Below are 13194 nucleotides of genomic sequence, written 5' to 3'. Positions count from 1 at the left end.
GAACAGGGAATCATCATTGAGTCAGTGCGTTTCAAGTGGGGTCCTGCAGGGATCTGTTCTTGATCTTGCATTATTTAATATTTTTTAAAATGACATGAAAGAAAATGTAAAATCATCACTGAAAAAGTTTGCAGATGATGCTAAAATTGGGGGAGTGGTAAATAATGAAGAGGACAAGTCACTGATACAGAGTGATCTTGATCACTTGGTAAAGTGGGTTCAAGCAAACAATATGTGCTTTAATATAGGCAAATGTAAATCTATACATCTAGGAACAAAGAATGTAGGCCATACTTACAGGATAGGCAACTCTATCTTAGGAGGCTGTGACTCTGAAAAAGATTTGGAGGTCCTGGGGGATAATCAGCTGAACGTGAGCTCTCAGTAAAATGCTGTGGCCAAAAGGGCTCATGGGATCGTTGGATGCACAAATGCGGGGGTGGGGGGATGTCCTTGAGTAGAACAGAGATTGTTTTTCCTCTGTATTTGACATTGGTGCAACAATTGCGGCAATACTGGGTCCGGTTTTGGTGTCCACAGTTCAAGAAGGATGTTGATAAATTGGAGGGGGTTTGGAGAAGAGCCATGAGAATAATTAAAGGATTAGAAAGCATGCAGTGATAGACTCAAGTAGGTCACTCTTGAGTAGGATAAGTAGGTTAGCTTAACAAAGGGAAGGTTAAGGAGTGACTTGATCACAGTCTGTAAGTACCTACATGTGGAACAAATATTTGATAATGGGCTTTTCAGTCTAGCAGATAAAGATATAACAGGTTCCAGTGACTGGAAGTTGAAGTGCTAGACAAATTCAGATTGGAAATAAAGCATCAAATTTTAACAGTGAGGGTAATTAACCATTGGAGTAATTTACCATAGGTTGTGGTGGATTCTCCATCACTGACAATTTTAAAAATCAAGACTGGAATTTTTTTGAAGGTAGGCTGTAGTTCAAAAGGAATTGTTTTCGGGAAGTTCTATGGCCTACATTATATAGGAAGTCAGACTAGGTGATCACAGTGGTTCCTTCTGGCCTTGGAAATCTATGAATCTATGCTTAAATATTATTTTGTTTCTCTTCATACCTGTAATGCTACTCTTTACCAGAAAGTTGGAATCAGCATTTAATCCATCACTAGCATGCAGAGAGACCTGGTCTCCATTCTCTCCCTACTTCTTACTTACACAAAGCTCCCACTTGACTTCAGTGGGAGGTTTGCTTGCATAGAGGATGTAGGATAGGACTCTGTTTGTCATTAAAGTAGACTGGCTAACAGTACATGAAAGAGAGAGCCTCACTGTCTCTAAGTCTTTTTAATCTAATGGTTCTGAAACAGGGAAATAGAAAATAAAATAAATGTTAGCTAATTCTGAGAATAGGGAATTTCCAGTTCCAGTCGCAGTGTGAGCAGAGAAGGTGGGCTGTATGCAAACCCACCCACTCCCTATGGCGATTTCCAAGAGCGTAAATGATTATGCAGGGCCTCAGCACTCAGGGGCAGTGTAAGAAAACAATTGGAACCTTCCCTCTGTCAGGCAGCCCATAAAAGCACTATCTGGCAGAGCAGTGTAGCTGAGGCAGTTGGAAGATGCCTTAACTCAGTTCATCTATGCCTACAGGACTCTTATAAAGCACCAAACATAAATCAGAGCTCTCCCAAACGTTGTAAACTGCATGGGAGGATGTTGGTACGGCTGGCTGTCACTCCACAGGGTAAATTCTTCCCTGGGATGCAGAGGCCTCCTAATGCAAGCTCTTCTAGTTTACATGCATACACTATGCTATAGCTGTCTTCCACCCAGTGCCTCCAAGTCATTAGAAAAGTGGCACATAGCCATAAGTATGGGTTACAATATTGTCAGATGCTGCTGCATATGAAAGGCTGACCCACAGAATGCAGGTTAGATCCGAATCTTTTGACAACATGGGTTTACTCTGCAGAGCCTATCAACATGGATCTCCTGCAAATCACTTGATTTGTAAAGTACAGTCAATGACTAAGCAGAAGAAAGGAAATATTTTTTCCTATTTCTCTTTTTATCTTTCTTTCTCTTTTGATTGATCTTTGTCTTTGTATACTGAAGGAAGAAGCACTTGATTATATTAGCTGGGTAGAATGGTATGGTTGTAAATATCTGCCTATTTTAATAGGAGACATTACTTGTTTATATGGATCCGTTTAAAAAAATGCTATTTAGAAAAACGAGTGAGGGGCTTTGTTTTCGAGCACACTTTTAAACTGGAATACTGTGCACTAGCTCTTTCATTTAGGTTACTTGGAAGAAAACATTTGTTTAGGTTACGGAATTGCTGGGCCAGTGCTAACAGAATTAGGAGTAGTGCTAAACTCATTGGGATCAGATACGAACTATTTTCTCCAATAACAGTATATAACGCTGATGAAACCAGCACAAATTAAGTTCAAAAAATGTATTTACAGTTAATCTGCTGTTGACTTCAGTGATTTCTCTAGGTTTTAAAAAATTTGGTACCACTCAGACAGTAAACTTTGACAAAACAGCCAAAACAAAACCATATTTAAATACTGTGTTCACTTCTGCTCTTAAATCTCTGGCATTTTCCAGACAAGTTGGTCAACTCAATGCTTAGGATGATATGTGTGCATGCCCATATACACATCATGTATAGATGAATTCTGTCTGTCTAGGTACTGATTAATTATGGGTCATACTGGAGGGCTATGACTAGGGTGCCAGGGGATATATAGATGCAACACATTTCCCAGCTATTCCCAGCTCATGGGGCTCCGCAGGCTGCAAATTTAAATCTGCCCTACCTTTCTGAAACCCTCACTAGGAAGGTGTTTAAAATAACACTTGCCCTCATATTTCTGGTGCATCAGCCCCCATGGTCTCAGGAGAGACAAAATGACACTTTCTCACATCAATGGGAGAGATGTTCAGTTGAAGACTGGAAGGGGCTAAACCTCCAGACCAACTGTGGCTGGAAATAGGCAGGATTTGAATGTCCGTCATGATGCAGAGTTGTGCGTGAGGAATGACTTCATGCTGACGGAAGCCTAGAGGTGAGGGTCTATCAGCACTTTGGGGTCAGGTCCTAAGCTCATGTGACTGGATGTAGCACCATTGACTTCAGTGGAGCAGCACCCATTTTGATCAGCTGAGAATCTGGCTTCTGTTTTTCCAATTCAAGCCCTGCAAAGAACTTGACGTTCTCTTACTCCTCCGGTGAACTGTGTTCCTATTTTGCAGCTTCCTAGGTGCTGCCTCACAGTGTGTGGAACTGCTGGTGGGAAAAGAAAATCACAAAAACAGATGAGGGTTTGATGTGCTCTGTAAACAGAGTAGAGGAGCTATCTATAAAAAAAAAACTAAGTGGAAGGCGGGGGTGGTAATTGTGCAGAAATCAGGGACATTTTTACTGTTGTGATAATCCTGCTTTATTAAGCCATTAACCGCTGTTGATTCATGAAATGCATGAACCTTGGTTTTACATTAGGCAGTTGCTGTTTTTGTGGAGAAAAAAGCCTCAGGTTGCCAGGTTAAATTTCTCTTCAGCCCATTGATATTGCAGAGCACCATATTTTTCAGCAAGACAGTAAAGCATCAGGCTTCTATTTATGCCATTGTACTTTGCTCGAGATTGCTCTCTTATTTAGTGCTGTGCATTGGATTTTTCTTTTAAATGAAATTGTTGGGACATTCAAATGTGTTTCCAAAATCTAAGCAAAACCCAAAGAGAACCAGCTGATTAAACTGTGTTGAGGACTTGTGAATGAACATTCATAATCCTCTGTTTGATTGGAAGGGCTTGAAGTGGGGGTAATAAAATAGCTGTGACATACCTACCATTTCCCAGAAAGATCTTTATTGAGGAGAAAAGAGTATTGATGAGAAAATCAGAGCAATGATCTCTCCCGAACAATTTTTCTAGGACACCCTGTTCTCTCTTTTCATCTGCGTAAATAAATAAATGACTTCTGTGTTTGACAGAATGTCAGGGAGAATCATTCAAGCTGATAAAGTAAGAAGATGGGGGGAATTTCTGGGGGATGTCTCCTTCACTAGACAAAGTCACTTTTGTTTTCAGGTTTTGGCACTTATTGAGTGGGAGGGAGTACTACCTCAAGTTAAAATGTAGTCTTAATACTAATGGTTCACTCTTGCATGGTGTGATCTTCCGACGGTAAACACAATGCTGTTGGGATCTTTTACTGAACCATTGAACAAAATGGCAGCAAAGTTGACCACCATCCCCACACACACATCACAGAGCAAAGCCTGACTTTAAGCTTCACAGCTTGCAGACTTCAAAGTCTCAGGCTGAGGGGGGAATAAGCCTCATGGAACCAGAGGTTTCTCAAACCTCACAGACTAATTTTTGGGTTCACATAGATGGTTCACCCAGATTTTTTGAGCCATTTTTTCCTCTGTAATTTAAACCTGTGTTTATTTTTCAAGGGTGGGTTACAGCATTTACATTCTTTCAGCCAATTTATAACCCATATGGGGCAATGTTCATAACTACACCAATCTGAGTTAAAGGTTTTCAGAGAAACATGCTTCATTAACATCCTTACATTCCCTTCAACTGCTAATTTTGTTGATCTATCAAGCAATCCAATTTGTCCAATAAGATAGTGAGCCCACCTTGGCTGAGATTTCTCTCTACCTTTATCCTGGCCTGAGCAAGCAGATTTGGGTGGGACTTGGGGGAACCAGTGAAAACAAACTTATAGTTCTCCTGGGCAAGTGCATGTAGTCATGCAGGGGAAACTCAGTCTCTGGAATTGTGCATCCAGTGCTTGTATGTGTTTCCCATCTCTCATGACAAAGTCATCAGATAGCATAAATTTTTTAGATATGTTTTCTTTATTAAGTATGTTTTCAGAAGCCAATTTGCATTTTAATTGCTTTTGTTTAAATGAGAAATGTTCATACAAAAGGAAAAGCCGGGGTATTTGTCGGCGCCTGCTGATGATGATGATCGGTTTATGTTGGTGCTCATAATGTACCCTGGAATCATCCATGAAGGAAGATTCACTGCTCAGAGCTGCTCTCTGTCCAAGGACAGGCAGATAAATGGGTAGAGGTTAGAAGAAGGGGAAGAACAGAGAAGACTTTTTTATGTCTAAATCACACCCATTCTCGCTAGGCAGTCTTTAAGAGAGTCTCAAATGCAGACAAGATGGGGGCCTGGGAGATGGGTGCAGGACTGTTGTCTCATGCACCGGGGGCTGTGTGGAAAAAGGCATGGAAGGGATTGTGCAAGAAGCAGAGAAATGAGCATACAACAAGGGTTGGAATGTCAGGAGTAAAGGGGACAGGGGCAATGTGAAGTTCACCAAGGAGGACAAGCTGGGAGCTTATATAGAGCTCAAGGAGCTTAACATTATTTTAAACTAGCTATAGATTTTAAAAGGGTTCACTAGCAACAGTCAGAATGAAAATAAGTTAATCTTATCTTTAATAATCATTAACTGGCTATACAACACAGGAACATACAATCAGTGGTGTCTGACAGAACAGTGTGTGCTTTGTAAATGCATAGAATAGCTTACAATGCATGATGTAGTATGATTCCAAATATGTGCAATCCAGTGCAATCATTATCCAGGGAATACTCCCATAGGCATTCCCCTAGGAGTTCTGCTTGAGTAGGGACTGCAGAACATGTCTCTCAGATATTAAAAGCCTCAGTGCCAAATGGAAAACACACTGCTTTTAAATGTAATGAAGATCACTTCTCAAGGAATACAAAGTGCCTACTGCAGGCTCTAATAGAATTCTACATGATTATCAAAAAGTCAGCTGTGTTTTGAAGTTTAAATGTTTGTAATCAAGATGAAATGTTTTCATTTCTTAAATCACAATATGCATCTTCCGACAGAATTAAGATCCATTATTGCTATTGCAGACTCTAACTCTAATTGAATCTGACTGACTTAATAAAGCAGCCTGTTTTCCTCTGTCATCTGAGAAAGGATGGCAACATTTTAAAGGTTTAAATCAGCTAACATTACAGTGTTGTGTATTGCAGTGAGGATGCAGGTTCTTCCTGGAAAGCATTTTACTTTCATTGACAGATGTTCCTTGTGATGAAAAAAAAAAGGGGGGGGAGGGTGAGAGAGAGAGTAATTGGAATAATTATGCCTATTTCCAAATGTCAGAGCGGGCTGAATAAGAATCAGTCTAGGAAACTAAGAACAGAAATTTATGGAGCAAATCCGGAAATTCCAACTCAAAACTTAACCAGCAGCATTCCCATAGTCCTCTGTGGAAAATTGCAGGTTAATAATCTCAGTAAGTTTTCCTGAGTTTTGCCTAAATTTTTAAACAATCAGTTTCTTCAAACCTTGAGAATAATGAGGTGATAATTAATAGCCAACATTGATTTGTCAAGAGCAAGTCATGCCAAACCAATCTAATTTCCTTCTTAAACAGGATAACTAGCATAGCTGATAAGGAACTGACTGGATACTTCAGGACTTTAATAAGGCTTTTGGCAGAGTTCTACATATCATTTTCATAAACAAATATGGTATAGATGAAATTACTATAAGATGGGTGCATAACTGGTTGAAAGACCACTCTTCATATGTTGGATGCAAACAAAATTAAGCATATTCACTGTGCCCATTGCTCTGTGCATTCACTATCTGTGTTAGGTGACCTAAGTCACATGGTATTTGTTTTGCTCTCTGGATGGCTGACTGAAACACTTGTAAACTGCGGGAGGACTTGACTTGTGCCACAAAAACTAGTGCAAATACAGCTTTGCATGGATATTTGCAACATCTTCTCTTTTAACAAACAAAAATTGTGCATGCAAATGCTGAGGGCCTCTCACCTCCTGGGAGGGAGGGAGGGAGGGAGGGATCAGAGTGTAGCATGTGTAAGCTAGTCCTCAGGAAAACAGAGAATTCCCCCGTCAAAAAGAGTAGTCCCGCTGACTTAAATTTAAGCACAAACACAAGTGCTTTACTGGATCCCTTCTTAATGCCACTACAAAACCTTCACTTTTGGATTCCTTGGCTTTATTTGAAAGATCAGATTGTAAATTACACAATCTAGCTTGCCTTGGGGGTGATGCAAGGCCACCCTGTGGCTGGGCATCTCCAGAAAGCATTGTGCTCCAGTAAGCACAACACCTACCCACAACTCCCCAGCCTGGAGGAGAGTACATTCTACATCATCCCTTTAGTTGGCTCAATCTGCGTCCCTTCGGACACCCAGCTAGTTCTACTCATCACTGCAAAGGCTGCAGCAGGCTGGGACTCTGCCTCCATCTTGCCATCCACATACCCTGGATTGGCAGGAATGAAGAATCCTCTCACTTCCCTGAGTGCTGGAACTACTTTTGAGCTAGTCTTTAGGTTGGGATGTGCAGGGTAAGGGGAATGCTGCTTGTGTGTACACACACACAGACTAGGCCTAAATTTGCAGCCTGTTACGCTGTATCCATTTTGAGCATTTAATATAAAACTACTTCTAAAAAGACTTACCCTGTGATGACGGGCTCTTTCCTGGCCATTTGAAACTTCCTGTTGATGCTTACGTTACTGTCAGAAGTGTGGGATAGCAAAGACAATGTGACCTGAAAACATCAGTGTCTAAAGTTGAATAGAAGTACAATTCTTCTTCAGAAATTTCATATCAAATCAGAAAGTGGCTGAAGGAGAAGTACTTAGTCTGATCTCTCCTAAACTCTTCATAACTTGTGAGGATGGATCTAGAATTTACAATCAAAGTGAGGGGTCATTAAAGCTTTATGGGAGTATGAAACCTAATTAGACCTCAAAGTACAATTCAGCAATTTTGAACTCCCTGAACATTTCTTTTTATTGCAGATGATTCTTGACCTCTGTTTGTGCTTTGTACTTCTATGGATTTGTACCATAATTTAGCGTGAATTGGTTTCTGTCCCCTGAGAGCTAATGGCACAAGCCCTTTTGTTGTGAAATCCCTGACCTGATTATTCTTTAATGCTTGTAAAAAGCCTAAAGGGCCAGGATTTATTATTCAGAATAGAACTCTAGATTTGGGGTAGGAGAAGTCAAAAGGAATCATTTTGTCTTTTTCCCAGTGGTTCCAAATCATCTAAAATAGTTAGAATATTTGAATGCATGTGTTAAACCATCAGAAGACCACATGATTGACAGTCATAAATTTTATAGTCCCATAAATTCAGGGTCCATTCAAAAAGTAACCAGCTGTGTTCTCCAACTGAGAATTAAGGATCATTTGCTGCAAGAGGCTGAGCGTGTCCTGTGCTGTCCTGTGTAACTTCAGTTCCAATTCTGCTCAGTCCTTTATAGGGACAGACCCTTACAGAATGCATAAAAAACTAGAAATCACTGTCTGATGTATGACTATTATTGACATGTTCTCTAGTGGAAACAGCCATGTAAATTGGAATCCAGGTTCTCTCTGGCTAGCAACTTGTACTTTATGTATGGTATTGTATTATACAAGTAAGTTTTCTTTCTTTGTGTTTGGCCCAGCCAGAACCAGTGTTTTGGAAGTCAGTGCCTAAGTACTATCTCCTTTTACAATTCTTGTCTTCCCCCAAGAACTGCTCTCTACATCTGAAACAGTCTTCCTGATCTCATTCACTAGACAGTCTCTATCATTCCCACAAATCACTCTTTAAAACCTACCTCTTCAAGCTTGCCCCCACCTTCCTGATATTGATCATCTTGTGACATGCTCTCTTTTGAGCTGTTGCCTTGGATGTTTGTCTTGTTTTATTTCAATTTGTAAACCTTTCAGGACAGAGAAATCTGTCTGATCTGTGATCAATTCTGCAAATCCTGGCATGTTGATTTAAATGGAGTTACTCTGGGTTTAAACTGATGTAAATGAGAGCAGGACCTAGCCTGGGGGGCAGGGCTACTTGTATGAGTAAGGACTAGTCAAGTGAGCCAGGGTTTGCAGGATTGGGCCCTGTGTTTGTGAAGTGCTGTAAATTACCAGCACTATATCAGTGTACAGAGTTACAAACCCCTCAGGAATGGAGGTTGTTCATAACTCTGAAATGTTCGTAACTCTGAATAAAATGTTATGGTGGTTCTTTCAAAAGTTTATAACTAAACATTGACTTAATACAGCTTTGAAACTTTACTATGAGGGAAAAAAATGCTGCTTTCCTTTTATTTTTTTTTTTTAGTTGTTTACGTTTAACACAGTACTTGTCCGTATTTGGTTTTTTTGTTGTTGTTGGGGTTTTGGGGGAGTTTTTTGGTCTCTGCTGATGCCTGATTGTGTACCTCTTGTTCCAGATGTGGTCAATTAATAACTCTGGTGTTCTTAACTCTGAGGTTCTACTTTTTCAGGGATCAGCAACCTTTGGCACGCACGCGGCCCATCAGGGAAATCCGCTGGCCAGCCAGGCCACTTTCTTTACCTGCAGCATCCGCAGGTTCAGCTGATCACAGCTCCTACTGGCCACGGTTCACCGTTCCAGGCCAATGAGGGCTGCGGGAAGCAGCAGCAAGCACATCCGTCAGCCCACACCACTTCCCGCAGCCCCCATTGACCTGGAACGGCGAACCACGGCAAGTGGGAGCTGCGATTGGCCGAACCTGCGGACGCTGCAGGTAAACCAACCGGCCCAGCCCACCAACGGATTTCCCTGATGGGCCGCGTGCATGCCAAAGGTTGCTGATCCCTGTACTATATTGTAATGAAGGCGTATGGTAAAGTAATTTAATCCATTTTGATTAAGTCGCTAGTAGGCAACATATAGATAGATGTTTTCCAAATATAATTATTTTGAAATATGAAGGATTATTTGCAGAAGATACATTAAACTGTTGGTTTTCCTAATATCTAATATTAGATTTATTATATATGCTTGTATACGTACTAATCTTCGTAATTGTATTTGGTAATTTCCATGATATGATCTACACTTCTTCAGAGTATGGATGGTTGGGTATAAAAAGCCTATATGCATATAACATTCAGAAAAGCTGTTGCCACCCCAAGTGCAATTGATTTCATTCTCTATTTGCTGGTTTCTAGGTTTATTCCGATATACAGGGGACCAAGTCACACCTACAAGGTACAAAGGCTGACGGAATCTACTTGCTACACATTTAGAATACAGGCAGTAAATGATGCTGGGGAAGGGCCGTTCTCAGAAATATGTACCTTCTGCACAACCAAATCTGTCCCACCTGCCATCAAAGGTATGGATTAATGATGGGATCTGATGCATGCTCTGTGGGGGCGAGGGGAAGAGGGAAGGCATGGTGGTTGACTAGTTAAATAACTTTCCAATAACTTATGATAGGAAACTAAATTCTCACCAAAGAAAATCCCATATAAACCTGACGAGGTTAATTACTCTACAGAGATAGTCTAAAATACTGTTACTAACAAAAGTATTGTTACAGGATGTGGGACCATTACCGCAAAATATTTTAATGAGGGGCATAACTGATAGGATGTATATGTAGGTATGCGTATGGGACTTGAAAACTAATGGAATTACATGTTGCTGTTCAACTGTGAAAATGCATTTAACACTCCAGAGTTTAGTTTTCCTTTAATGTATAAAACTCCCATTCACATTTTGTATGCACAAGAAGGGAGATTATCCCCATCTGCATAGCCTCATTTAAGTTTGTTTTCCATAGGAAATAAGCAGAGTGCATTCAAACTAAATTCAATAATTCAAACCCTTTTGCGCTGTATAAAATGATCACACTTTACAGCACCTTTCAAGGAAGTTGCATTACCAAGAAAATACAAGAGCCACATATAATTTTACATTAGATGAACTGAGTTGAATTCAGATGACATACTGACCATTTAGTGTGTTTTACCCTGTTCACGATAATTCGTACAGGCTGTCTTGATGTCTTAATCAAGACATTTCTTTTTCTCTGTAGCCCATTTCCTCCTCTCTTTGCTGATTCGACTTTGACCGTCCAGTGTATCCATTCTACAGTACACCTTTTTTACTCTCCCATAATTTGATAGTATCATCTGTATTGCAGTGTTGCTCCTTCATTCTCATTAGTTGTTTTCCAGCAATCTCTGCGATAGAAACTTGAAATAAAGTTCACTCTTCCTCCGTGGTAGACAGTTGGTCATCCAATATAGAATATTTATTGGAAATTTCTACCATGTAACTATTAGCAATTGCTTCATAATAAAGCTTATCAACACTGAAGTATTTCAATGTAGTAGATACCTGTCTCTGGAACTTTATTAAATGGAACATCATTGTTGCTATTTGGAGTCAATCAAATTCCGGAGCAAGATCAGCACTCCTAAATACATGTACATCCTACATGAATTTAGTCAAGCGTTTCCAAACTAGAATGGGGATACAAGGTTGTATTGTTGCCCAATGGATTTCAAAATGTATACTTACGGGAATTCTTGTGCTGAAACTAAGTAGCCATTAAATATAGTCCATGTGAAGAAGCAAATTCTAATAGACACACACCATTATCTGATCTGTCTTCTGGTAGGTCGTGTGGTTCCAGTGCTAATTCAGATCCAGTTCCATTGTAGCCAATTCTCACGTTCATATCTACTAAGATGACAATATGAAGGCGGGGTGATGTACTAGATACAATGTCATCTAACATGGCATAAAAGAATCTTTTTCAGCATCATGCCTTGTATCATGTGGAGCATGTACACTAATAACTACTAGACATCCTACCTTCAAACTGAAAATGGCCGTTATCCGGCATGAAGAATAAATCTGCAAAGCCAGTAGTGCAGATTACACCCTCAGGAACAAAACTAGAACAACGCAAGTGTGCCCATCAGATGTATCACAGACATTCAACAATCAAAAAGTCTGACCTCTATAAGTCATAGCTGTGCTCTCGTTGTTTAAATTCCACCGTATCTCCTGCACACCACGTATGTCAGCATTCAGTCTTTCCAATTCTTCATCCAGGAAAGTCACTCTTCTAATGGGGCTCTGAATGCTTGAACATTCCACAATCCATTCCTCAGATACTGACATTGTTGCAGAAGTGCATATACCATCTTTATATCGGGATCTTTCCTCATCTCTGGTTTATGGAAGATCCATCATATGGTCCAATGACTCTGCCTCTAGTAGAAGATTTAGATGAAGCTTGGTTCCATTGTGAGTAGCAGATGAAACTGCTGAAATAGATCAAACATATATGAAACTGCCAACATTTTATGTCCTTTTCTTCCACGTGTCGAAGCTAGAGACAGTATTTGAGAGCTTGAAGGTTGTAATTGAATGTCCATTCTCATGACTTCCACTATTTAAGGACAAAAATGGAAAATACTGCCAGGATATTGATGCACAACTTAAGCATTGGCGTGAGTATTTTTGTGAATTAATTAATAGATTTCCACCATGATGCAACTCCTACTATAACTTAATCCCAAAATGAACCCATCAGAAAACAGGCTGGTGACATTAGAGAAAGTGATTCTTGCCATCAAATAGTTACAAAATGATGAAGCACATAGTCTTTATTTCATCAAAATTGCTAAATAGTGGAGACCCGGATTTAGTTCACTGGCTACTCAGAGCTGTCTTAAAAGATTGGGAAACTGTTCGCATTCCAGAAGATTGGAAAAGGGGCTGTATCATCCCATTTTTAAAAAAAGAAAAGAGCAATTAGCTTGCTCCAATTATAATGGAATAATGCTGCTGTCACTCCCAGGGGAGGTGTTTACGATCATACTTCTGAAACAACTGAAATATTGTTTCAACCCAAAAATTAGAGACAACCAGTGTGGTTTCCACACAGGTGGATCTACAGGCCATATATGCTCTGGGAAATGTTACTGAAGAATGACTAGAGTGACAGAAGAAAGTTAATGTTGTGTTCATAGACTTTGCAACTGCTTTTGACTCAGTGCATCAGTCAGCAGTATGGATACTGCTATGCCAGTATGGAGTGCCTAGTGGAGGAACTGGACCGCTGTACATTTAGCTGTGTGAGTGTCTGTGGTTGTATTACAGACTGTTTTTAGTAGAATCAGGTTTACACCAGGAATGTGTTTTCTTACCTACATTATATAATATTCTAACAGACTGTTGATGAAGCTGACTGAGGAAAAAGTTAAGAGGTGTGAAATTTGAAGATTCATCTTTCTAGGATCTTGAGTCTGCAGGTGATACTTTCTTACTTGGAGAGATTACTGACCCACTACATTTAATGCTGGAAAAGCTGTGGAAAACTTCAGATTCAATGGGAC

General features: G+C 40.0%; 1 protein-coding gene across 1 annotated transcript in view; it reads left to right on the top strand.

Annotated features, from left to right (window-relative positions):
* The window catches only part of FNDC3B (fibronectin type III domain containing 3B), a 354613-nt gene that overhangs the window by 315189 nt on the left and 26230 nt on the right, over positions 1–13194 (top strand). Inside the window, exon 24 of the mRNA XM_084638683.1 lies at positions 10006–10172. Within this exon, the coding sequence (XP_084494809.1) occupies positions 10006–10172 (167 nt within the window). The remainder of the gene's footprint in view (positions 1–10005; positions 10173–13194) is intronic.

This window comes from Lepidochelys olivacea (assembly GCF_965140295.1).
Source record: "Lepidochelys olivacea isolate rLepOli2 genome assembly, chromosome: 9".
NCBI lineage: Eukaryota > Metazoa > Chordata > Testudines > Cheloniidae > Lepidochelys > Lepidochelys olivacea.
The sequence above is the reverse complement of the archived record's forward strand: the minus strand, read 5'-3'. Positions and strand labels throughout refer to the sequence as shown.